General features: G+C 51.3%; 1 protein-coding gene across 1 annotated transcript in view; it reads left to right on the top strand.

The window, feature by feature from the left end:
* The window catches only part of LOC119384104 (uncharacterized), a 286,696-nt gene extending 270,636 nt beyond the window's left edge, over positions 1-16,060 (top strand). The window contains exon 6 of the mRNA XM_037652398.2: positions 15,801-16,060. Within this exon, the coding sequence (XP_037508326.2) occupies positions 15,801-15,909 (109 nt within the window). The 3' untranslated portion in view covers positions 15,910-16,060. The remainder of the gene's footprint in view (positions 1-15,800) is intronic.
* Positions 16,061-27,701: the final 11,641 nt, after the last annotated feature.

Raw genomic sequence — 27,701 nt, 5'->3', positions numbered from 1 at the left:
TATACGAGACCAAGGCTCATTAAAGAATGTTGCTGATTCTGCAAGTCATAATCATGCGTCGGAGAGAAGACAACGACTGCGGCGCGAAATGTCACGCGCGCAACCAGCGCTTGCCAGAAGAAGAGGATGGTCGCGGGAAAGAATTTTGTCGAAGCCCAGACGAAAACCAATGGGGAGAAGGCATGGATGCAATGTTCGGGAGCCAGTCGATGGCTGGAGATGTTGGAGAATCTGGAGCAGGGATGGCTGGCGTCGCGTAGCCGTGGTGTCGGGTACCATACCTGAATGCGGGAGGTCTGACAGGATCAGGACGCTCCAGACGTTTCCGATGTACTCGGAGTTACGCGGCCTCAAGGTGTTCCTGCCGTTACGGTCCCAGGTCGCGTTCTTGCTGCTCGGGCCTCGACACCGGATCTCGACCGCCCGTGGAAGCCGGTATTTCCCTTGCGGCTCTCCATGCTGCGAATGAGCTACTGCAACGGCATGTGTGCAGCCCTCAAGCGGCCGTGGTTCTTTCGTGGCCAAGTAATTTGCCGTCTCGTCTATCCGGCTCCGACATGCTGGCAGGCGCGTTGTACCGGCTTCGCCTGTGACCTCATCAGCCGAAAGAGCCTACGGAGCCGTCGTGATCACCGTAATAATTGGGGACCGCTTCTCTTTCCAAATGCTATAGTGGAACGTTCTCAGGCGCAGGGATCGGTAAATTAAGGAGTGTTTTGTAGTTTGTAATTATTTCACTCATTTTTTACGTTCTGGCTTAAAGGTTTTTATCTTTCTTGATGTTTTAAAAACCGACTTGGGTTTCTCTTCTCCGTAGGCTCTGTCTTGGAGCAACACTGGGGCTCTTCGATTTTCCACGACGAAAAGTAGCACTGAATGAACGGGGACACAAGAAGAGGGCACACAACACAGTCCGTGTTGCGTGTCCTCTTCTTGTGTTCCCGTTCATTCAGTGCTATTTTTCGTCGTCAGTATGTACCAACAAGCCCAAATTTGAACAGTCCATTTTCCACTTCTGGCTACCCGCGGGCTGCCACAACCTCCCAAGGCGCATCCGCCCACCGCGCGGGGCACTTCCGGTCGTTTTTCTCGGGCTGGACAGTTCTGCCTACCCTCGGGTCGCCAGAAGCTTCCAGGACAAATTTGTCCTGGAAGCTCTCTGGAAGGTTTCGGGCTAGCAGACGCCAAAAAGAGACGATGCGCGCTACCCGCCGTCTTTGTGAGAACTCGACGGATTGCAATGCGGGTACTTGGGGACTACACCTTCGGTTGTCATTACTCTCGGCGTCATATCATAAAACCCGTTCCGCCGTGCGAAATGGTGCAACTATGAATGACGGCGAATATTTAAAACTGATATTTATTGCTTTTCTTGTTTTACCTGTCCCGTACTTGAAGCTTCCTTACGTGAACAACACGGCGAACTGCTGACTGCGTCGTGCACACCTCTCGAAAGTTACGTACACATTGGTGCGCACAGGTCTCTTTGAGATCACGATGAGATTACCTTGCTAATCCTTTGTTTATCAATTTATTGTTTCCCATCCCCTTTCCCCGAAAACAAAATCTTATTTATTTCGTTATTTCCTTTTCTCGTATCACGAGAATCACCTTATTCTACTTGAAAAATGCCACCTTTCCATTTTCCTGATTTTCTTTTTTAACCCAATGTTCCAATTGACTGTAACCGCCGGCTTCTTGGCCAATCCCCCGGTGTGGGTGTGAGCCAAATGCAAGGAACAAGCAAGCAAGCAAGCAAGCTGGCTGTCCCAGCATTCGATTTTGCAATCTTTGGGTTGTCTCGGGATGAACTAGCTGGCGAACTTCTGGCTAGCCCTGGCTGCCAGCGATCTGCCAGAAGCCCGAAAATCGAAGATCCCCATTGTAGATTAGCGTAAACCTGCATGACACTCCCTGTGCTTGCCCATCCTCTGTGACAGTGGCGCTGTACTCAATATTGTCGTGAGACCTCTGATTTTTGTTCAGTGGCCCGTAGAAGTCCGAGACTGCTAAGCGTAGTGCTTCAAGCCGAGGGAAGGTTCCGAAAGTTGAGAAGTGCTGGATGTCTTTAAATATAGCCATACAACAATGTTTGAGAAATATGAGCAGTTATAAATGACAAAGAACCAATTCGTTTATTTATTCAAAATACCCCTAAGGGCCCTCTTACGAGGGTATTACATAGGGGGCTGGCACATTCGAAAAAGAAGCGGAAAAACAAAATACAACTGTGGAACATATATAAAAGATGCAAATAATAAATCATTATAGATATTGTGGGCACTAGTTATTAGTGTGCCTCGATGTGTGCGCCACAAAACGCGCAACAAAACGCGCATCAAGGCACCCTACTAGTTATGTGCTTCTTTCTCATCTGTGCATTATCACAATCATCATCATCCGTTTGTCTCTCTGTCCTCATCGTCACCGCGTGTCATTGTCATCATCATCGGGTGTATGCGCGCTCGGCCCATTCTCTTCGGAGGCCTTGAGTCTAATAAACGTCGCGTCAACCAAGACGTCATACGTGGTGGAGGTGGATTTTCGGTCCTCGGTCCTCTCCCAGCCCGCTCTACCTCCTGGAGCTTCGTTCAGGCCACCACCGTGACCCCCCGCTCTTCGCTGGTCTTCGTGGAGAAGACGTCGAAGACTGGCTCGATGACTACGACCGCGTGAGTGCCGCTAATCGGTGGGACGAGGCCGCCAAACTGCGTTACGTCCCTTTCTACCTAACCGGCGTCGCGAAGACGTGGTACTTCAACCACGTCGTTGACTTACCCGACTGGGCGACCTTCCAGCGGCAGCTCCGCCATGTTCTTGGCACACCGGCCATTCGGTCCGCCGTCGCGAAGAGGACCCTCGATACTCGCCAACAACATCCCGGCGAGTCGTACACGTCGTACATCGAGCATGTTCTTGCGCTATGCCGGCGTGTCAATTCACCCATGCTCGAATCGGACAAAGTACGCCACATTTTGAAGGGCATAGGGGCTGTTGCCTTTCATGCCCCCGCTGCACAGAACCCAACTACCATCGCTGACGTGGTCACGACTTGTCAGCCCCTCGATGCCCTGGACTCGGTTCGTCTACAACCAGACATTGGTGAACACCACTCTACGTCTCATAAACATCTCCGTGACCTCATAAGGGACATAATACGGGAAGAACTACAGTCGATGGACTTCTCGCCTCTGTCACCGTGTTCTATACAGTCTTCTGGACCGGCCTTGCGCGACATCATCCGGGAGGAACTCACATCCATGACCTCCCCTGCGAATGTACAGCCACCTGATCCTCGGCCCATACCAACCGCCCAAGTTGCCGCCGCGCCTCCCGGCGACGTAAACACGACTTTGCCGCTACCACCATACGCGTCAATTGCTGCCGCGCCCACGGTCCCCTTCCGTTCGGCGCTGCCTGACCCTTCACCTGCCGACCTGACCGCAATATCTCAAAGTGCTCCGAACGCCTTCTACTCACCACCGTGGCGCACGTCCCGCCCAGTATGCTACTACTGCGGATATCGCGGCCACATCTCTCGTATCTGCCGAAAGCGCCAGCAGGACGAGCGTCGAGGTTACGACATGCGTGAACGGGATTTTTCGTCTGGGGCCTCTTATCATGGTCAGCGTTACTCGTCGGCCCCGCACCGGTCGCCATCTCCGCCCGCGTCGAATCCACCACGGAACAGCCGATCCGCACGACGCCGCTCACCCTCGCCCTTTTGCCGCTCCTCTTCTCCACTTCGGCCTGCCTCATTCGCCACCGATAATCAGTCGGAAAACTAGGTGATGCAGTTTCTTTTGGGAAAACTGCATTCCAAGTCAGGACTGATATTCCTCCATCATGACCGTGCAACATGGTTTTTGTCGTAGTGGAAGGAGTGCATGTCGATGCTTTGGTGGAGACGGGTGCGACATTTTCTGTTATACGTGCCGATTTGTGTCAACGTTTGAACAAAGTGATGACGCCTTACGATGGACCCACGTTAGTCGCTGCCCAGGGGAACATCATTCGCCCTTCCGCTTTTTGTACTGCTCGAGTTTTTATCGACGGTATCCGTCATCACATCCAGTTTGCTGTCCTATCCCTTTGCTCTCACCAACTAATATTAGGGTGGGATTTTCTCTCATCTGCTTCCGCGGCTATTTGTTGTGGCCAACGCGTCGTCCACCTCACTGACACCGACTTCATGCTCGAAGACGACGACACCCAGAAGCCACTTCGTCTGGTCGCTGCGGAAGACACCGAACTGCCGCCACTCCACGAACAAATTGTCACCATTACGTCCACCGACATCGACCACGGCGACGTGTTGGTCTCCCCTTCATCACTTTGCACTCGTCAAGGCACACTTCTTCCGTCCGGTGTCGTTCGTTTTCGCAATGGATCTGCTCTCATCACCGCCGTAAATTCAACATCGGAGAAGATTCTATTGGCACAGAACACTACGGTGGCCCGTGTTGCTGACCACGAGCCTGTATTCGTCATGCCCCTGCAAGCCGTCTCATCTAAAGACCTTTCCATCGGGGAGCGTGCTTCTCCTCCGCCTTTACCGCCGCCATTAGCAACAACTTGACAGCTTCACACACGCAGCAGCTGCTCGCATTGTTACAGGAACACGCAAGTTCTTTCGATGTTTACTCGTCTACGTTGGGCCGCACTACCACTACAGCGCATCGAATTCAGACAGACGGAACATCTATTGTACACCGCCGGCCCTACCGCGTGTCTCTTGCCGAGAGAAAAATTATAGAAGAAAACGTTGCCGACATGCTCAAACGTGAGGTAATACGCCCCTCATCTAGCCCTTGGTCCTCTCCTGTAGTTTTGGTCCGTAAAAAGGATGGCTCTGTGCGCTTTTGCGTGGATTACCGGGCGCTCAATAAGATCACCCGCAAGGACGTGTACCTAGTGCCACGCATTGACGACGCCCTCGAGTCCCTACAATGCGCGGAATACTTTTCAAGCCTCGACTTGCGTTCAGGATACTGGCAAATTCTCATGCATGAAGGCGATAAAGAGAAAACGGCGTTTGCAACCCCCGACGGGCTATACGAATTCAACGTGATGGCTTTCGGGCTGTGCAACGCGCCCGCGACATTTGAGCGCATGATTGACACCGTGCTGCGCGGCCTCAAATGGAAAACTTGCGTTTGCTACCTGGACGACATTGTTATCTTTTCGTCAACGTTTCCTCAGCACCTGCAAGGCTTAGATGAAGTGTTGACGTGCCTTGCCGGCGCTGGTCTCCAACTCAACACTAAGAATTGCTGTTTCGCCAGCAAATCTATCAAGGTATTGGGACACGTCGTTAGCAAAGATGGAATTCGTCCAGACCCTGAGAAGATTGCTGCGGTTCTTCGCTTTCCATGCCCGGAAAGACCGAAGGAGTTGCGGAGTTTCCTTGGCCTCGCCTCCTATTTTCGTCAGTTTATCCCGAACTTCGCCTCAATAGCTGCTCCACTACACCAGCTATTCGCTTCCGACGTCCCCTTTCGGTGATCTGAAGAATGCCAAGCAACTTTCGACCTGTTAAAGGACGCCCTCACATCCGAACTACTTCTCTGCCATTTTGACGAAGCCGTACCAACTATCCTTCATACAGACGCTAGCGGCCGCGGTATAGGTGCCGTTCTTCTGCAACGCGACACCTCTTCACAAGAGAGAGTGGTTACTCACCGCTGCCGAAAAGAACTACACGATAACTGAGCAGGAGTGCTTGACTGTGGTTTGGTCGGTGCAGAAGTTCCGTCCCTATCTCCACGGCCGTACTCCACGCGTATTCACCGCTGCCGAAAAGAACTACACGATAACTGAGCAGGAGTGCGTGGCTGTGGTTTGGTCGGTGCAGAAGTTCCGTCCCTATCTCCACGGCCGTCACTTCACAATTGTTACGGACCACCACGCCTTATGCTGGCTTTCCACTCTGAAGAACTTGTCCGGACGCTTGGGTCGGTGGATTCTACGCCTGCAGGAGTATGACTTTGATATAATTTACAAGTCTGGTCGAAAACATCAAGACGCCGACACTCTTCCTCGCTGCCCGCTTCCTATTACCCAGATCAGCGTTGGCGAGGCCTCGGCCGTCACTTCTACCGGAGTTCCTACGCTCGCCGCAATAGGCCATCTCTTCTCGGACGACGAGCCAACATTTCGCTCCCGCCAGCTATCCGATCCATACTGCAGGCGTATTATAGACCACCTTTCGGGAGCCTTCCATCCACCTAACGCGCGACTTCGTCGTCAACTGGTGCAATTTAAGCTGGAAAATGGCGTTCTTTACCGCGACATTTACCATCCTGACGGTCAACGCTGGGTTCCTGTGCTACCACGCGCTCTTCGACTTCATGTGCTTCAAGCCTTCCACGATGATTTGACTGCTGGTCATCTTGGTTTTCGAAGAACTCTTGACCGCATTCGATGTCGTTTCTACTGGCCCGGCCTTTATACTAGCGTAGCGCGGTACGTCGGTTCCTGCTTCCCATGCCAGCGCCGTAAACTCCCGACATCTGCACCTGCTGGACCTCTACAGACAATTCCGTGCCCCACAATGCCATTCGAGGTTGTAGGTGTCGACCTTTACGGACCTCTTCCCGTCACATCTACTGGCAAACGATGGATAGTGACCGCCGTAGACCACTTGACGCGCTACGCCGAGACAGCCTCTGTGATTACTGGCTCAGCTGCCGAGGTTGCCGACTTCGCTCTTCACGGCATAATACTGCGTCATGGCGCTGCTCGTATACTGCTTAGCGACCGTGGAAGGGTGTTCCTGTCACAAATATTAAATGAAGTACTGCGCGCTTTCGGGACTACTCACAAGACAGCTTCAAGCTACCACCCTCAGACCAATGGTCTCACCGAGAGGTTTAATCGTACTCTTGCTGACATGATAGCCGTCTACATCCAACCAGACCACAAAAACTGGGATACCCTGCTACCATTCCTCACCTTCGCCTACAACACGGCCGTTCAGCGCGCAACTGGCTACTCGCCGTTCTACCTCGTTTATGGACGTCCCCCTGCTACATTTCTCGACGTTTCCCTCTTCAAGAGCCATGTTAACTTACCTCAGTCTCCCAGCGAAGATTACATTTCCCGACTGGCCCAGTCCCGCCATGATGCTCGCATCAACACAGACGCGAGACAACAAGAGCGGAAGATCATTTATGACGCATCCCATCGCGTTGTATCTTTTCGACCTGGTGGCGAGGTGCTGCTTTTGACACCTATTCGCACACCTGGTCTCTGTGACAAGTTTCAACCACGCTTCATCGGGCCGTACATAGTTCTGGGACAGACTTCGCCTGTTAATTATCGTGTGACACCACTTGTACTCTGTAGGAATCGAGCGCGCCCTCCCCTTTGGCGCCTCGTTCCCCAGCTAGCGCGTGTGTTGGCCCCGCGCGGCTCGAGCGCCGGGGACCGCCGTTAATCGGCAGTATGGCCACCATGGCGGCAGCGCCAGGCCTCTTTGTCTGGTGCGAGCCATGCGTCGGCCTCCCGGCGCGCGGGCACGCGTCCGGGCATGCCTCGACATGCTCACATGCTCACGCCACCAAGCTAGCTTACGTCACTGCGCGACGCCTGTCCTCAATGGCCGCCAGTGACAACCCCCTTCCCCCTTGAGCTCGCTTCTGTCTGGCGCGGGCTTGCCCGCGTGATATGCTCTCTGGCTAGCACGAGAGGTTGACGCGCTGCTCTAGCAGGCGGCTTCTCGTTCGTGTGCTCGACTGCTGCCCTTTGTGTGATAGTCGTAGCGCCGCTGGCAAGCGTACTCGATCGGTCTTGCGGAGTTCCCTTTACGGCCTGCAAGCCCGTGACTGTCGTACTGTGCTGCATCTTGGGTTAATAAACCTGTGTTGTTTGTTGACATCCTGCCTCGAGTGCCTTTTCTGCGCCGTGCCGGAGTCGACGAACCCGGCCCTAGCGTCTTTGTTCGAGGCGGCAGTGGAGAACGTCGCGTCCCTTCACGGTCGCCTCGTAGGGTAAGCTTTGCGCTAAATCTATCTCCACAACTCCCAACAGACCGCCGTTACCGCAGCACCGAGATTGTGCACGTTTCTCGCATGAAACCCTTCACGCGACGTTCCTAGTCACCTTGACTTGCAGCGGCCAGGATGTCCGCTTACACGTGGGGGAAATTAGTGTGGGCACTAGTTATGTGCTTCTTTCTCATCTGTGCATTATCATAATCATCATCATTCGTTTGTCTCTCCGTCTTCATCGTCACCGCGTGTCATTGTCATCATCATCGGGTGTGTGCGCGCTCGGCCCATTCTCTTCGGAGGCCTTGAGTCTAATAAACGTCGCGTCAACCAAGACGTAATAATATAAAAGGTTTGACATTTTGTGATTAGAAAATATATAAACATAGTAACAGTGGTAGATGCAGCATTACATTGAACTAACACTGATGCTAAATCTATTGTTGCGTACATAACAAAAACATGTTGTGCTATCACTCTGAGTAAAACTTTTCACGTAAGAAGGCCTGAAAAGATGATAAATTAGTTTCAGTCGCTATGTATGACGCTAGGTCATTCCATTCAATGATTGTGCGTGGTATAAATGATTTAGCGTAAACTGATGAATGGCAAGTTATGCGTGCTACTTTGTTATCATGGTCACGGCGCGGGGAGGCAACGTGGGGTGAAGAAAAGAAGTCGTTATGAAGCGTGCGATGATAGTACAGTTTGTGAAATAAGGTAAGGCGAGCAAAGTGACGTAGACGTGACAGTGGCTCCAACTCCACTCGTTGCTTTAATGCTGTGACACTCGTGAAGCGGGAGTAATCCGAGTAGATAAAGCGAGCAGTACGGTTTTGCAAGGATTCAGTGTTGTTGATGACATATGTTTGTTCAGGATCTCATATTGCAGAATCATATTCAATCTTTGGGCGGATGAGTGTTGTATAAGCTAGATTTTTTTAAGTGGGATGGGGCATGCTTGAGGTTACGCTTGAGAAGACCGAATGCTCGGTTAGCTGATGCTAATACAGTTTTAATATGGTAATGCCAAGTTAAATCAGATTTAAGATGGACACCAAGGTACTAATAGGTTGATGTAAGTTCAGTGCTAGCATTATTGAGTAAGTAGGTCGTAGGAAGGCGAGTGGAATGATTAGTGAATGACGTTAGCTTTGTTTTAGACGCATTTAGGGCCATTAGGGCGATGGAAAGGAAAATGATAGGTGTAACCTTAAGAGACAGGAAGAGAGCAGAGTGGGTCAGGGAACAAACGGGGGTTAAGGATATCATAGTTGAAATTAAGAAGAAGAAATGGATGTGGGCCGGCCACGTAGCACGTCGGCAGGATAACCGGTGGTCAATAAGGGTAACTGACTGGATTCCAAGAGAGGGCAAACGCGTGAGGGGAAGACAGAAAATTAGGTGGGTAGATGAGATTAAGAAGTTTGCAGGTATAACGTGGCAACAGAAAGCACAGGACCGGGTTGATTGGCGGAACATGGGAGAGGCCTTTGCCCTGCAGTGGGCGTAGACAGGCTGATGATGACGATGATGATGATGAGGGCCATTAGTTACGAGGAGCACCAAGTTGTCACTTCCTGAAGGTCAGTTTGGAGGGCAAGGCGGCCAGCATCATGAGTAATTCTCCTATACACACAACCATCTGCAAATAATCGAAATTTAGAGGAAACAAGTTTCGGCAGATCATTATTAAAAATTAAGAAAAGTAGCGGACCAAGAACGCTGCCTTGAGGGACTCCAGAGGTTACGGGAACAGAAGAAGAGTTAGGGCCATTAGCAGATGTGTATTGTTGTCTATTGGAAAGAAACTTTTTAGTCCAGGCGATAACATTAGAATGTATGTAGAGGTGCGTTAATTTGGTTAGAAGCCGGTGATGAGGAACGCGATCAAAAGCCTCTGAGTAGTCGAGAACCACTGCGTCCACTTGAAAGCCTGCGTCAACTACTGAAAATAAATCATGAGTAAATCCGACGAGTTGTGTATCCCATGAGTAACCCTTGCGAAAACCGTGCTGATGTTTAAAAATTATGCCGTGCTCTTCTAGGTAACTTATTATACTTGTGTATGACGTGCTCGAGAAGTGTACATATGTTACTAGTTAATGAGATATAAAAAAAGCCACAGTTTCGCCGCAACGGCGAAGCAATGAATGCGATAGCAATAAATTGGAATCTAACGCGAAGAACGTAAAGGTTATTGAAACCGAGGTGATCAGAGCTGGTAGTAGTTCTGAGGTTATTCAACAGGGCATAGATGCCGGCTTCACTCACGATAATTTCTCACAGAAATGTTAGGCAGTGACTGTAAGTGGGTGAAGAAGTGATGTCTTCATTGGTGAAAACAGATGAAAAGGCATCGTTTAGCAGTCGTCAACACTCAGTTTCAGTGACTGGTTCTCCGTCAATAGTCGTTAGGACTATGTCAGGATCAAAACTTGGTTTGATTACTCGCCAGAATCTGTGACAATTATTGGTTAACATAATGGGCAGATCATGACTGAAGAAATGGCGACGAGTTATTTTAAGCAGGGTCTGATACTCCTTATCGCAAACACGGTACATCTTCCATGACAAAGGTAGACCTGTATCAACTGCTCGGCGGTACAGGCGTTTTTTCTTATTACTAAGACGGCGAAGGCGATGTGTAAACCAAGGTCAATTTTTATGATGACGGAGGGCGATAGTTGGCACATACTTCTTGACAAGGTTAGTCAATGTGGTTTTAAGCGACAGCCAATTTTGTTCAACTGAGCGAGATAAATAATGAGCAAGGAAGTTGTCAGAAAAGATTTGAAATTCTGTGTTAATGATCTCGAAATTAGCGCGGCTATAGCAGTGAATTTTCTTAGTGGTTGTTTTCTTTTAACACGAAAGTGCTTGATACCGGGCTCCGCCAAGACTTCAGTGACGTATTACCGTCACGGAAATGACGTCGAAAAAATTTACACGATCAGATGGCAAAGAAAAAAAGTCAGTTTCGCCGCAACGGCGAAGCAATGAATGCGATAGCAATAGATTGGAATGTAGCACGAAGAACGGAAAGCAGCTCGAATTTGCCAGCGCGTTGCTCGAGCCCAAAGGACGCACGAAAAGAACGCACACAGGACGAGCGCGAACTATCATGAGTCACAGCTCGACACTTGAAGCGCACTGCTCAAACATAAAGCAGGACGGACGAAACAAACGAACAGGTACACAAAGGACGAGCGCGAACTAATGGTCACAGTTGTTAATTATTTCTGTTTGAACAGCGCGCTCCCTTCGCAAACGCGGCCGCCGCGGCGACCTTCGTACGCTCTGTGACTCAAGCGCAGACATCGCGGGGAAAGCAAAAGAGAGGTCGCCCGTTCGATTCCGCGCATCGGAGAGTTTTTCTGAATTATTTTTCTTTGTGCCTTTTATATATAGACATACACATATACGGTGCATGACGTACACATATGCGGTGCATGAGTGCTTTGTTGCGGGCTGGTAGTCCCGGCGCAGCAGCAGGCGAAGACCGGCGGTGACCAACGCGATCGGCGGGGACGCCAGCCAGCCCGAACACGCTGTTTGGCGCGAAGCGCTGAAGCAGAAGAAACGTCCGCACTCAACGAGTACTCTCCACACACTCTTTTATTTACACGTCGCCTCGGTAAAACAGGTTATGCCAGAGCGGCGCCCCATGGCATTCGTACAGTGTAATACAGAACCGAAACCGAAACAGAACAATGAGCTCGTGCAGAGGGCACGGAGGAAGGCAAGTTTAAGCGCAGTCGCATGTTCAGCGCAGCTTAAGAAACTAGGGTATTTAGAATTACGTATGTTTGCATTTTCTATTAAAGGAACACGCCACATAATACTTACCTAGTGATGTTGCGCCTCAGATATGTGTAATGTTTGCTTTCTGATCGACAATGTACACAAGTATGAACCCAGTCAGCCGTTCAAGATGGCTGGCCCTTGGGCAAGTGGTTCAACTTTGGCCGAGTGGCTGAATCGAGTGACGTGCCGACAATCAGAAAGACAGACAGACCAAAATTTCTTCGTCGAAATATCCCAAGAAAGACTATCGTCTTTAAAATCGCGGCCGGTTTACCGGGGCGGCGCGACGCGCTTTGCGTTTCCCTCTAGTCCGGACGTCTTGTTCGATCACATTTTAACCTCCCGCGGGATGGCGCCCAAGTTCTGCGTCCAATATGCGACGCTTCTCTGGCTATCCCACCTCGTTCTCTGATTACGCTCTCGCCGTCACCTACTACAGCTACCACAAGGGTTTGTTTAATCATTTAACATGGACGTTAGTCGTCGGATAGAGATGTACTAGCAATCATCAAAGTGGGTGAATCCACGTTAAACGGTGCTATAGCTGCTACACAAAGAGAGTTTGCACAATATACATTGTACAAACTCTCTAAATATTGTGCAAACTCTCTTATATCAATGTACAGTTAACATTCAGTTACTTCTGTAAGGGCACGCTTTACTTTCGTGTTATTCCGATTCCTACGACGGAGGGATCAACCATATTTTTTGCTCAACGCATGCGCGATACAGTAAAAACGTCTGGGTTGTTTGTTAGGACGAGATCAAGGATATTTGCCGCTGTAGCGGTGCGACGGGTAGGACTAATGATTAGTTGCGAAAGAGAAAAATCCAACAGGACGAAAGAAATGCATGGGCTTCATTGTCACTGGAATTAACAGAAAGAGTGACCCAATCAATGTTTGGAAAATTGAAGTCGCCAAAGACGAGGAACGTAGCGTTAGAAAAGCGTACATGTAAGACACAAAGTATTCGGTGAAATTCACAAGAAAATCCACTGCACATATCAGGCGGCCGATAAAAAGCACCAATATTAACATCGATAACGCCCAATTTGCACCATATCCACACACATTGAAGGAAAGTAGGAACAGTGAGTGGAACAGCGGATATTTGTTTCTTTGTGGCTATAAGAACGCCGCCTCCTTTTCTATTTTTTCTGTCACAACGAAAAAAGCAAAATTCAGATTCGCTGAGCAGGATGCCATGTTCCGGGATAGAATAATCGAACCAAGTTTCAGTTAATACAAGAAGTGAAGTACATGTAGAATCCACGAGTGAGGAAAGGGCGACAGTTTTGGATAAAACACTTCTAATGTTTGTGAACAAGAAATTGGCGATGTTCCTTACGTAAGGCCGGACATTAGGTGGAAACGAAGCAGGCACTGGGGAAGTTGACTTATCTGTCAACACCGGTCAAGCTGTAGCGGGATGACTTATTGGTACCGCACGAGCACCCGCAACATCTCACATGAAAATATCGTTATGGATATGCAGTTTATCAAATGTTAGACAGACACGGTCACCTTGTTTTAGATGTGAAGCATCTTATAGCGGAATTCAATCCGGTGGACATGGTGTGCGGCGTGACCACCCTTACTGCGCATGCGCAAACCCTCTCCACATCCCCCCTCCCCCTTCCCCTCCCCTTTCCACTCTCTCCCCTCCCCATCTCCCTCCCCTTGCCCCCTCCCCTTCCATCCTCACATACCCCTCTCCACTTCCCCTCTCCCCTTTCCCCTCTGAAACGCGGGCTCTACATGCCGAAACACTGCTTCGCATCGCCTCATCGTCCCCTTTAGCGGTAGATGGTGTGATTTTTTTTAATCGATCGAGAGAACTGATTAAGTTGTCAGGGCTTATCACGAACGGCTTGGGAATAATCACGTCCAATGCCGAAACCTGTGTTCCTCAGCTTGCGGTCATTACTTAAGATAGTCTCAACTTCTTTATCGTTAAAGAACTTTGTTATAATAGGGCGCTTTTTGTCGGTCGAAAAACGTCCCACATGGTGTGCTCTAGCAATGGAAGTCGCACTGACGCCAAGCTTGTCACGACAGAATTCATACACAAATCGCTCTGAAGTTTCCCAGCTTTCGGATCCAACTGCGTCTGCTACACCGTAGAACAAAACATTTGATCTACGCGACCAGTTCTCTAGGTCATAAATTTTATTAAATATATTAGACATTCCACCCTCAAGGTGCCCTGAGATATCCACTGACGTTGATGATTCCAATTTGGTTTCCATTTCCTGTACTCGTTTGGTAAGACTTTCCAGGTCTGTTTTGAGCGTGGCGTGCATATTCAGCACCCTCATTACAGATTCCATAGAGCTTGCACTGCTGGCTTCAAGACGCCTAACAGCCTCACAACCACAACGTCTAACTTCTCCTCTTGAGCCTTTGTTATTGGTCCTGGGTTTTCGTCTACGTCACCGCCCAGAAGCAACAGGCGCAAAACGTAAACGAGAGCAGTACAGGTGCGTTTGAAAGAACTGGGTGGCCACGACACTGCCAGAAGGCAAAAATCATTGCTGCGGTAACAGTGAGTTTGGTAATAACTGACCTGTAGAAAAGCAGTCAGTGAGCGACGAACACTTGTGGCACTGTCCTTGCTCAGGGGTTCGCCGAAATGCGCGCGTTTTTGAGTAGGCGGTGTTGATATCGTCGTTCCAGGTTGACCGACGAGTAACACGAACCTGTCCAAGAATGACGGCGGGTGATGCAGCAGGCCTGATAGGTTGCGGCAAGTAGGCGGGTTGTCCGTGCAATGCGGAAAGCTCATGCAATTTTCGCTGACCCAGGCATCAGCCAGTTGTACTGCAGGCGGCGACAGCAGCCGTCCCAGGAGCGTTAGAGCAGCACCTGTAGAAAAGCAGTCGGTGAGCGACGAACAACTGTGGCAGTGTCGTGGCTCCAATAACAAGAAGTAGCAGAGGGACAAAAACATGATGTACGGAGGAAGATATTCTCTAGGAAAATTTATTTACGGAATAGGTAGGTAACAAAGGCTTGTGAAAAAACGAATAGAGGAGAAAACTTATTCGATGTATTAAGAGGTTTTCTTTTTATTTCGACAGCATTTGGTGAAAAAAAATTGCAGTGACACTGTGAGGGCGAACCAAGGAATGAGATAGCAACATATCGGAATGTTATATAAATTATGGCTAGCAGCTAACTCTTCTGTATCTGACCTCGCGTAACTCTACAAAATGCTAATGTAAGGAAATACGGCCGTTCCACGCAACGAAGTGGCTTTCGTGCTGTCTGAACGCGAAGCAAGCGGTGAGAGCACACAGCACGTACATGGGCGCGACCTTTTCATCAAAGTTCGCATTGCTGGTCGAGCGACGCAGCTTCGCGCCCTCCCCCACCGGCAGTCGTTCATGCTCCTTCGCCCGACGGAAGACGGGCGCAGTGTTTCGCATTTGCTTGAGGAGCCATCGACGGCAGGCCTCGCACGAGGGACGATGTTGTCGCATGCGGTCTTCCTCCGACGGAAATGGCCGGCTCGTTTCATCGCTGCTTTAGCTGCGTTTGTCGCCAGCGCTCGGGCGTAGAACATACGGTACGCCGGGAGATTTCATTGATTTGGACCTCCTACGAAACATGATGGCGATGGCAATAACCCTCCGAGAGTGTCCATATAATTGCTATCGTGATATTACTTGATAAAAAAGGGAACTGCAGCTGCACCTATGAATGTGATTGGTATAATACATGGTAGTTTAACGGCGCGGAAAATACCGTTCAGAATACACAATTAGCAGATTGTATAGTGAAGGTGTGTTGAATAATAAGATAATTAAGGACAATATCATTTATGGGAACCAAGTTGTACGTGAGCTAACTGAAGACATTCTGGGATGGTGACAATATCAATAACGAATTTCTGCGTCTACAATAACCACACTTGTATATTTCAGAGTGATTAGATTTCCAGTAATGCGGCAGTGTAATCGGACGAAAGACATACTAAAGGGGTTTTTCTCTGCCGCAGGTCTCTGATGTCTTCAGATACAGTTCCCGACACGGTGGGCGCAGACTGCCTCGATGCTGTCTCCACGTCACGCACAGTGGATCTCCAGCGAACCAGCACTGCCAAATGAAGCTCACGCATTGTTACCACGTTTCGAAACACCTATGTCGTTTACATTAGTTCTTCTACGAAAACATTTCGGTATTCGGGAAAATTGGTATTTTGTGAACAAAGAGATTGCTTGAATATACATCTCTTGTGAAATGAAGTCACTAATTCCACTGCGTTGTTGTACCAATTGCTTGTGTTCTCACAATTACGAAAAGAACCATCATATCTAAAAATACAAGTCGTTGGCACCATATGTAGCGCCTCAGCATGCGGCGCCCGCCAAGGAAGAAGTTGACTTTTGCGGCATGGCGGGTGCAGCGCGATAATAAAAAAAAAAAATCACCGCCATATCCACGAAGTGAATGATGTTAGAGGAGCTTGCTCGGACATGATCGGGTAACTCGCGAATCCTCCGTACACATTCCTCTACCATCATATATAGACGTGACAACGTTGTTGTATATACATTAGCCCTCTTCGCTTCAGCCTCCCGGGCTCTCACCCCAGGGTCTCGGTGGCGAGCCTGAGCTGCTGCTACGTTGCGAGCGCGCCGCGCTGCTGCCTTGGTTGGGGTGTTGATGCTGCGGAACGAACAGTGTTCACTGAGTGAGCTCCCGGCGAAGAGAAAGAAAGCGCGCCAAACGAGAGGCGCGGCCCTCTAGCGGTCACCTATCTAACTAGCGCACGCGCCGTCATAGTGGTGTGCGCCGCCTTGAGCGGCGGCGCGCCATCTAGGAGCATTCTTGAGATCACCGGAGAGAGCGTAGCTGCGCCTATGGCGGGGCCAATGACAACTTGTGTGCACGCCGCCCACAACGGACAAGGTGCGAGCATAAGAAGCTTGGCGAGCAAGCTCTTAAAAGTTGTTCAACAACTAAATGATGTCAGAGCTGAATGTTTCTCGTATTGGCTCGGACAGGTAATGGTGACCCGATAAAAAACACGCAGCCCCAATCATCCCGCATGGATCCCGCCGGCTCTTCCACCCTTCCTGGCGGTCCTGACGCCCAAGAAGCACGGCTTAAAGTCTGCCTTCATCGGAGGGGGGCCCTCAAAGGACGGCGACACACACACACACACACACACAGACACACACACACACACACACACGCGTACACACACACACACACACACACACACACACACACACACACACACACACACACGCACCGCACACACACGCACGCACACACACATACAGTAAAACCTCGGTGATACGATCACGGCTTGTACGAATTTCGGGGGGATACGAATTTTTCTGTGGTCCCGGCCAGGGCCCATCAGCCTGCAATGTATTCGAGTACGGTTGTTGCGAACCGGTTTTCAACCCGCGACGTTTGATACAAACGTACGCTAGCGCGCAGGTACGAACAGGTGCTGCCCGCGCTTTCGTGGAAGACGCGGCAGTCGCGGCGGCTGCGGGCATGCGCGTTGCGCGACCGTCAACGGCGCGTCGTTACCTCAGAGATTGTGCACGCGAATGTTGGCGGCCTTGATGCGCCTTCGCGTTTAGATTACAGATGGCGTTGACGTCGCGTTTCTTTTTTTTTCCAGCGCGTTGACGCGTGCTGCCGTGCTCGAGGCGTTAGCGTCTTTGTACTGTGTTAACACCTGCCTGTCACATCGATGCAAGTCATGTCCTCGCAATCAGACGTTCTATGAAACAAGACTGAAACTTGGGCTGCGGGTCCGTGAGAGGTGGACGAAGACCCCATTAGACGAAGCTGACGGTCTTGGCGAAGGAGCTAGGCCTCGCAACGTACGCGCACACATGCCAACTCTCCAGTTTGCACGGGAGACTCCTGGATTTTGAGCAACGCTCCCGATTGTGGGGGTACAGCCATAAATGTCCCAAAAAGAACTCCACACAGCACCGCGATAAGAAGGTAACAGCAATACAGGACAGCGGTTCTAAAATTTTCTGGCCTTCCAATCTATCGCGTGCAATGCACCTCTTAAAGTCGCTTTTGCCGTAGTGCTTTGATGTCATGCAGAAAATTGTAGTATGATTAGGAAGGGGATACCAGCGGTCACGGGCCACAACACATCTGGTTCATTGATTACACACGAGCACACTCACCGTATATTTATGAATATAAATATGATCGTTGACGCCTAAAAACCTAACTGCCAATCATTTAGAGCTGTTCATGACGTCGGTGAGACCCTGGGATACACTAAATCAAAACGTATGCCAACTTTTTTTGCCGCATACTAATTTTCCATGTTTTCTGGTGATACGAATTTCGGATGATACGAATATTTTTGGTAACCCCGCGAGATTCGTATCACCGAGGTTTTACTGTATATATATATTTATATGGGTCATTCCATGTCATGTGTCGCAAACGTGGCGTTCTCACATCGCAGATTTCGCAGATAAAATTTATGCCTTTTCCCTATAGCATTGTAGCAAAACATTTTTGGTCGAAAAAATCACAGCATATCCACGGAGTGAATGATGATGAGTGGGCGAAGCTGCGGAGGTGCATCGGTAAACCGTGAATCTTCCGTGAATTCTGCCCAGTACATCATCACCGACGCGAGATCGGGCGCGTTTATACTGAAGGTTCGATTAGTTATGACGACTTGCAGCTCACTTTAATTTTACATGTACGCTGTGAATTTTCATTGTTTAAAAAGCATTGCTTTAGAAAACATCTGGCGTCTTTCGTTAAGCAGCTGGCGTCTTTTCGTTTTGCTTTAGAAACATCTGGCGTTCTTTCGTTTTGCTTTTAGAAAACATCTGGCGTCTTTCGTTGGTTTATTTCATCAATCAACGGCGTTTTGAACAAAATTTTTGTTGTTTAATCACGCACAGGAGAAATCTCACCAGGCACTACCTTGTAGGTAAACAATGGCTGCTAATGGGAATGAGAGACCGAAGAAGTCGGCTTTTAGCTAACACTTACACTTCTACTTCTACTAACGTTTCCTACTGGAACATGCCAATGGCTGCTAATGGGGAATGAGAGACAGAAGAATTCGGCTTTTAGTTAACGCGCACGCTGCGAATTTTTTATTGTTCAACAACGCACAGGAAAAATCTCCCACCGGCACCACTTTGGAGGTCAAGATCTGGTACTAGCGTTACGACTGGTTGCGCACTACTACGACTACGAGGGACGAACGGGTGCCGCCTTAAGGAGCTTCGCCCCTAAAAAAATTTTCAAGACCGCCACGCCCCTTCAAAGTTCACTTGCCCTTGTTAAACTATGCCTTATAAAAAATGTATTAAAATCTATGTTTGTGTTTGGAAGGGTAACGCTAGTAGACACGGACTAGAGGAAGACACACGGACACACAGACGGAAGCGCTTCCGTCTGTGTGTCCGTGTGTCTTCCTCTAGTCCGTGTCTACTAGCGCTACCCTTCCAAGTATGAATTTCCAACTCGCCCAAGAAACAGCACTCCTATGTTTGTGTTTTCAGCTTCGAAACAGCGCTTCGCTACTACAGAGGTTGTGTTTAGTTGCGCTATTTAAAAGTGCCGAAATTTTCGTGTTTAGCTGCCAGCTACGTATCTTCAAAAACAACAAAAATCTTCAAAGTTAGCGATTTTTTCTTAAGCTAACGCAAACTCTCCCGAAGCAATCTAAATATTGGTGTGGTTTTCAGGAAAGTGTATTTTCGTACAAAAATGTTTAGCGGTGAAATGTACTTGAAATCTTCGCGAACAAAATTGAGAAATCGGAGAAATTGTGCGATTTATTGCATAATTGACCGAATTTTTCGTACTGGTGCGGTGAAAGTAAAAATCCTAATGATACGGCGTTTCATGGAAGACTTCATTGCGAAGTAATGAACAAAGTCTAATCACATCATTTTTTTGTTTTAAAGAAGAAAATAATTCTTTACTTTGACCCTCTGAACGCACCCCGCATTTCTTTCTGTTGCCGCTTCGCCGCAATGCACGTGGTCACCCTTGCACCTGACATTTGTCACAGGAGGCGTCAAGATGCAAGATGTTCGTGAGCGGCTAGTGAGCGCCCAAAAGTCTTGTCGCCTTGATGTCAAGGCTAAAAGTAATGAATTCACTTTAAATTGTGAGCTTGCCTGGCGGGCCCAATGGGAAGTATGTATGCCGGATACAGTTGCTACGGTATGGTTGGCACATTGTGCTACAGGGCCGTCTGCACAACTAGTATGCACGAGAAAAAGTGTATACAATGTCCGTTATTTCTTTTGTTATGTGCATACTAGTTGTGCAGACGACCGTGTGCATCCAGCAGTACGATGACACCTGTTTCTTTCTTTGTTTGTTTTTTGTTTTTACTGATGCCCCATCAACCGTATAATTGCGATTAAATCAATATTTAAAAAATTCGAGAGCTATAATTCCTCTGCACAAAGCATTACCGCCAAAAAAAATTTGCAGTGGCTTAGCTCGGCTATGTCAGTATATACGTAGCGTTAGCAAAGGTTCAGCTGATTATTCTTAGCTTTCCAGATTGTCTAGGATTGTTAGCCTTCTGCTCATTCTTCGTATGCTGAACCGCTAATTGCCAGGCAACAACTTCGGGATCGAGATGAGATAAGCTTCTCGGCTCTTCGGCGCCGTCGAGCAGCATTTGGGCTCTCCTTCTCCATGGCGTTACCCACCTGCAAACGCCAGTCAGAGGCGCTATCAAGCGGCCCCAGCGCAGTGTCAGACGGCGACTGCACAGCGAAAGCGAATAACTGCGCGCGCGCCGGCGCTACTGTGTCTATGGCTACGACGTCACTCCTCTCGAATGCAGGGCAGACCAGCAGCAGCGAGCCGCGCGCCGGCGCCAGCGTGTCTGCCGCGCCTACGACGCCACTCCTCCCGAACGCCCAGACCAGCAGCGGCGAGCCGCGCGCGGCGGTGTCGGAGAGCGCGTGAGATGCCAGCTCCGGTAACCCAGCTGTGCGACATCACTGATCCTCGTGCATGCGCAGCACGGCTCATGACCATCCACGCGAAATCGGCTCCGGCTAGGCAAGTGTAGCTAAAGCTACAAAAGTCAACTCCGACCAACTTTGGGCAGTCTGGCACGCCGAAGATGCCACCTGGGTCCAAGGACTTCGAGCCGTCACCTGACGCCATCATCATCGACGGATGGTGGGACGGGAAAGGGGTTAATCCCTTCTTCCCCCCGCCTCGCTCGAAGGAAACTGCCGGACGTTTAATAAAGTTTATTCATTCATTCATTCATTCAACTCGAGAGCTTGTCAAATGGGTGCCGCAGTTCTACAGTTGACCTGCTGAGCCCCTCCTTCAAAATTGAAAGGGCCACCGGGCCCCCCTGGCTTTAAGCCCTGCCAAGAAGACGCCAGACCTAGTGGTGCTGCGGTGGCTGCGTTCCAACATGTAAACCTGCCACCATTTTGTTCCAACAGTCCCAGCACATGGTTTCTGCAGGTTGAGGCGCCCTTCCTTTTTCGGCAAATCACCGGCCAACAGACCAAGTACTTGTATCTGGTGTCCTCCTTACCTCAGGACGTAGCCGAAGACTTAGCGGTTGGTACAGCCTCGCCGCACATGAGCCATTCTTTCGACACGTTGAAGGGAGCTATCATTTCTCGTAAGTCTGCGCCCGAACACAGCAATCTCCAGCAGCTCCTCACAGATTCAGAGCTCGGTGACCGTCACCCTTCACAGCTGCTGTGACTCTTGCGCCAGCTCCTTGGCGGGCCTTCCATCGTTCAACAGCACAAGCTGTCGCGTGAGTTGTTCCTTCGGCGCTTGCCACAGAGCATGGTCCCAGTCCTTGCGGCTGCAGGTAGTGTCCCACTAGACACGCTCGATGAAATGGCTGATCGAGTGGCGGGCTACGCCCGGGCCATTGCCTCAACGCCATTACCACACCGCCAGTGGCCACCGCTGCAGACCCTACGCTCGCAAGCATCAAGAACCGCTTGGACGCCCTTGTCAGACGTCTCGGTGAATTTGTACCTTCGTATTACTGACCTTCATCGAGGTTCCAGTGCCATAGTCGCTCCTGGCGGCTCATCCTCGACCATGTGCTGGCACCACCGCCTCTACGCCTAGTGCGCGCCGATGGAAGCGCCATAGGTGGCGAACTTGCTCATTACTCTCTGGAAGGTAATCAGCCGGCCGCCGTGTGTTTCCGCGTTGTTCACGTTTCCGTATTGAGATAAGCAACGTTCATCGTATGCGTGGTCGCCGAAAATTCAAGTGATGTCGAGTAACAATTGCTGTGGGGTGGGGTGCTCAAAAACCTGCAAAAACTCGCCCGCAACACGGTTTTACTCATTTACCGCAAGGCCTCATGAGCAAGATAGACAGATCGCCACCGTTCGTTGGAAAAGACGAACCGCTTCGTCATTGTGCGAGTTAATGCGTCGCTTCTTCTTCTCATGCTTTCGTTCTGCCGTATCGGTGCTCGTTGGATGCACTCGATCATGTTGACAATGGTAGGCGACGAAAGTTATTGCAGCCTGAGCACATGTTGGCTCGGTTCGACCGCCGTCAAGGACATTTCGCTCAAACATTCTATATTTATTATTTACAGTATAAGGGCGTTTATTGACGGCACTAGTCGACGAAGCACAACGGCGACAGTCAAGACAGAGCGCGGACTCTGAGCGCGAGGAGCGTGCTGTCAGAGAAGAGCCGAAGGGGACGACCCACTAGAAAGCACTCGAGAGGGCGACCCATTGCAGACTTCCAACGCTTCGCTACAATTACCCCGGGTACGAAAAAGGGAGCCGCCTGGCGACCTAACTGCTTGGCACTATGAGCGGGTCATGATAGGGCTTCAGGCGCTCCACGTTGACAATGTCGCGCCCTCGACGGCGCATGTCCGAAGATGGTTCAACGGGCTCGATCAGGTAGTTGACCGGGGATGTGCGTTCGACGACACGGTAGGGGCCGTCGTACTTGGGCAGCAGTTTGGAAGAGAGGCCAGGTGCAGTGGTAGGGACTGAGAGCCATACGAGAGCTCCAGGGCGGAACGTGGGCGCAGAAGTGGTGGTGTCACCGCGAATGCTCTTTTGCCGCTCTTGGTCATGCGTAGTAAACGTCTTGGCAAGCTCCCGACACTCCTCAGCATGTCTGGCTGTGGCAGAAATAGGCGCACACTCAGACGGATCCGGCTTGTATGGAAGGATTGTGTCGATTATGTGCGACGGGTGTCTGCCGTACAATAAGAAAAAGGGGGAGAAACCAGTAGTGCTCTGAGGGGTTGTATTATAGGCGTAGGTGACGAAAGGCAGAATGGCATCCGAATTGGTGTGATCGGCGGCGACGTACATCGAGAGCATGTCGCCGAGCGTGCGGTTAAAGCGTTCGGTGAGGCCATTCGTCTGCGGGTGGTAAGCAGTAGTTTTCCGGTGAACAACGTTGCACTCTTTCAGGATGGCTTCGACGACTTCCGATAAGAAGACACGACCTCGATCGCTGAGCAGCTCCTGGGGTGGACCGTGGCGCAGCATGAATCGGTGCAGCAGGAAGGAAGCAACATCGCGCGCTGTAGCCGCTGAGAGGGCAGCAGTTTCGGCGTATCGCGTAAGGTGGTCAACTGCGACGATGGCCCAGCGGTTACCAGCCGACGTTAGAGGAAGTGGTACATACAAGTCTATCCCAACGCGCCCGAACGGCCGGTCAGGGCAAGGCAGAGGTTGCAGACCTGCCGGCGACAGGTGCGTTCATGTTTTGCGGCGCTGACAATCGATGCAGGAGCGAACGATCTTCTGCACGTAGCGGTACATCCCTCGCCAAAAGTACCGTTGGCGAATGCGGTGGCAGGTTTTCGATACCCCAGAGTGTGCGCACTGCGGATCAGAGTGGAACGATTCGCATATATCACAACGCAGACTGCGGGGTATTACGAGTAGCCACTGGCGGCCGTCGCCGTAATTGCGTCTGTGGAGGAGGGCGTCGCGAACGGCGAAATGGTGGGCTTGACGACGCAACGCGCGAGTGGATGGTGTTGCCGATGGATCAGTCAGCAAGTCTATCAATGAGGCGATCCAGTGATCCTTGCGCTGTTCAGTAGCGATGGTGTGAATGTCGATAGAAGAAACGGCATTGTGAGACACTGAGCTATGGGTATTGTCGTCAGGCAAGGGGGAGCGCGAGAGTGCGTCGGCGTCAGCATGGTGGCGTCCATTGCGGTACAGCACGCGGATATCGTAGTCCTGTAGGCGAAGTGCCCAGCGGGCGAGGCGACCTGAGGTATCCTTCAGTGACGACAACCAGCATAGTGCATGATGGTCGGTGATTACATCAAATGGGCGACCATACAAATAGGGTCGGAATTACGTTAAGGGCCCAGATGATCGCCAGGCATTCCTTTTCGGTGACGGTGTAATTGGTCTCGGCTTTAGTAAGCGTACGACTTGCATATGCCACGACATATTCAGGGAACCGTGGTTTGCGCTGCGCAAGGACAGCGCCAAGGCCAACACCGCTAGCGTCTGTGTGTACCTCTGTAGGAGCCGTAGGGTCGTAGTGGCGTAGTATGGGAGGCGACGTCAACAAACGGCGGAGCTTTTGGAAAGCGTCGTCGCACTCGGACGACCATGAATGGAGGGGCCCGTTACTTCCGAGGAGCTTCGTCAGAGGCGATATGATAGTCGCGAAATTTCGAATGAAGCGCCGAAAGTAGGAACACAGTCCTACGAAACTGCGCAGTTCTTTGACGGACGTAGGTTTCGGGAACTCGGTTACGGCGCGAAGTTGGCTGGATCGGGGAGAATTCCGTCCTTGGACACGACGTAGCCGAGGATTGTCAGCTGCCGTGCTGCAAATCGGCACTTCTTTAGATTCAGTTGCAGACCGGCGTCGCTCAAACGCGTCAAAACATGCCCTAGGCGTTGAAGATGGGTGGAAAAGTCCGGAGCAAAAATGACGACGTCGTCGAGGTAGCACAAGCACGTGTGCCATTTCAGGTTCCGCAGAACGGTATCCATCATGCGCTCAAAGGTGGCGGGCGCATTACACAGCCCAAACGGCATGACGTTGAATTCGTACAGGCCGTCGGGCGTGACAAAGGCGGTCTTCGGTCGAGCGTCGTCAGCCATAGGTACTTGCCACTAGCCTGAGCGCAAATCGAGAGATGAAAAGAATTCGGCGCCTTGCAGGCTGTCAATCGCATCGTCTATTCGCGGAAGTGGATACACGTCCTTACGAGTGATCTTGTTGAGTCGTCTGTCGTCCACACAGACCCGCACAGAACCGTCCTTCGTCGCAAGAAGAACGACAGGAGACGCCCAGGGGCTGTTGGAGGGTCGAATAACATCGCGTCGAAGCATGTCGTCGACTTTCTCGGTGATTACACGGCGTTCTGTGGGAGATACGCGATATGGACGTTGTCGCAGTGGCAGGTGGGCGCCAGTATCGATGCCGTGCGTAACGGCCGACGTGCGGCCGAGAGACGTTTGAGCGACATCAAAAGAAGAGCGAAATTCTTCCAACAGGTCCAGAAGCTGGGAACGCTGGACCTGCGTAAGGTTGTCAGCTATGGTGGAACCAAACACGTCAGCGGGTGATGAACCAGACATCGAAACAGCACTGAGCGTACTGGAACTGCGGCCGTGCGTGTCATCGGGTTCGTCCATAACTTGTGCGTCTTTGAGGGGTTCCACGCTGCCGAGACATTCCCCTCGCACCAACGTAACACTGTACGGGGAGGGGTTGATTACAAAAATAGAGGTGCTTCCCTGAGCGACTTGAACGGTCGTGAAAGGCACCAGCAAGCCTTTCCTCGTGCAAATACGGTCATATGGCGAGAGCAGTGCAACGGTGTCGAATAGACTGGCGCAGTAGACGGACACCGCCGTTGACGAGTTTGCAGGCAATTTGATGTCGTCTTTGACGAGTACCTTGTGTTGCGGAACGTCGGCCTTCTAATCGTAGCGCCGCCAGAAAGACGGATCCATGAGACTGCAACGAAATGCCTTTAATGGCGACAATCGAACACCAAAAAAGTACATGATGATAGTGGTGCACGGACTTCTTGGCGCTAGCTGCGGAGACAGCAGCCCACTATCAATTCCTCTTCTTTGTCGTCTGCTGATCTCCGACACCTTGCTCGCAGCCGATGGACTGTCTTCCGGCGTCAAATTAGAGAATGGTGACAGCTCTATTTCGGCTGGTGCGCAATAAATGACGGCGTCGTGGCGGGAGAGAAAATCCCATCCGAGGATGACGTCGTGAGAGCAGGCAGGAATTATGATCAGTTCGACGGCGTACATAGCGTCCTTAATCATGACGCGGGCTGTGCACACCGCTGTAGGGTGAATACGTTGGGCGCTGGCTGTACGGAGGGAGAGCCCGGAAAGTGGCGTCGTCACTTTGAGCAGTATTCGGCCAAGCTTTGCGTCCATAACGGATACAGCGGCTCCAGTGTCGATAAGGGCAGATGCACGAACACCGTCTACAAACACGTCTATCACGTTCGATGGGCTTCGCTGAGGGCTTTCGCAGTTCTATCGTGTCGCAGCCCTTGCCTCGTGGACTGCGACGACTAGTTTTCCTCGTCGCGTGGGACCAGACGTGGCCGCATCGGGGACAGTGAGCGGCGTCGTGGTGACGGTGAACGGCGGGTAGAGGGCGCTCGGCGAGACGGCGGTGACATAGGCTGCGGTGAATCGTAATACGGGCGGCTCGACTGGCTTGGCATGGTTGAGGCGACTGGAGGCGACTGCACGCGATTGCAATAGCGGGCGACGTGACCGGCGCAACCGCACGCAAAGCAGATGGGGCGGTTGTCGGAAGTGCGCCATCGGTTCGCCGGGGTGGGTCCCATCCATGGCCCAAGACGCGGTGGACGGGGCGGCGGCTGATAGGACTGCATGGTGGGCTGCAGTCGTGGCCTGGGAATGACGTCGGCGTACGCAGCCGGCACACTCGCCTGGAAGGCCTGTGGTCTGGCGACGACTTCGGCGTAAGGATGTGGGGCAGACACAGGGACCGCTGGAGGTGGCCTGGCTACAACTTGCGCGTAAGTGAGTGGCGCAAGCGCCGGAGGTGGCTGGTGGTATTCCGGCATGACCTCCGCGATTTCCTGTTGAATAGCGCGGCGTAAGGGAGGCAGCAGTGTGGTCGACGGCTGTTCAACATGCTGCGACTGAGGCAAGGTCAATAGAGAAAACTGGCGGGCAATTTCCTCGCGAACAAATGACTTGACCTCGGCGAGCAAGCCCGAGTGATCAGAAATGGCCGACAAGCCAGCGAGGTCGGCGTCGCGTGATGGAGGTCGACGGGTCAGCAACCGCTGCCGGCGCAGCTCCTCGCTTTGGCAGAGCGTGATCACCTCTGTCACGGTACGAGGGTTCTTGGCGAGCAGCATGGTGAAGGCATCGTCGTCGATGCCTTTCATAACGTGTCGGATCTTGTCAGACTCAGACATGGTAACGTCGGCCTTCTTGCACAAGTCGAGGACGTCTTAGATGTAGCTGGTAAACGACTCACCGAGCTGCTGAGCTCGTTCACGTAAACGCTGTTCGGCTTGCAGTTTACGTACGGCAGGTCGGCCAAACACGTTGATGATGGCAGTCTTGAAATCAGACCACATGAGGAAATCGGTTGCGCGGTACCACAGGCTGGCCACACCCGTGAGGTAGAAAACCAGGTTGCTCAGCTTTCCTGCCTCGTCCCATTTGTTGGGTACGCTCACGCGCTCGTATATCGCGAGCCAGTCCTCCACGTCAGTGCCATCCGCGCCGGTGAATATAGGAGGGTCGCGGATGCGGGGGGAACCGGAGCATGGTGTCGGTACAGGGGGAAGCGTTTGCTGGGCGGCGTCTTGAGGCATGGTAGATGGCACGGTACGGGATCGAAGCGCCAGGGGCATCGAACGGACCGAAATTGGTTGGACGGCGCA

Source organism: Rhipicephalus sanguineus, chromosome 2, assembly GCF_013339695.2.
Source record: "Rhipicephalus sanguineus isolate Rsan-2018 chromosome 2, BIME_Rsan_1.4, whole genome shotgun sequence".
Lineage (NCBI taxonomy): Eukaryota > Metazoa > Arthropoda > Arachnida > Ixodida > Ixodidae > Rhipicephalus > Rhipicephalus sanguineus.
The sequence above is the reverse complement of the archived record's forward strand: the minus strand, read 5'-3'. Positions and strand labels throughout refer to the sequence as shown.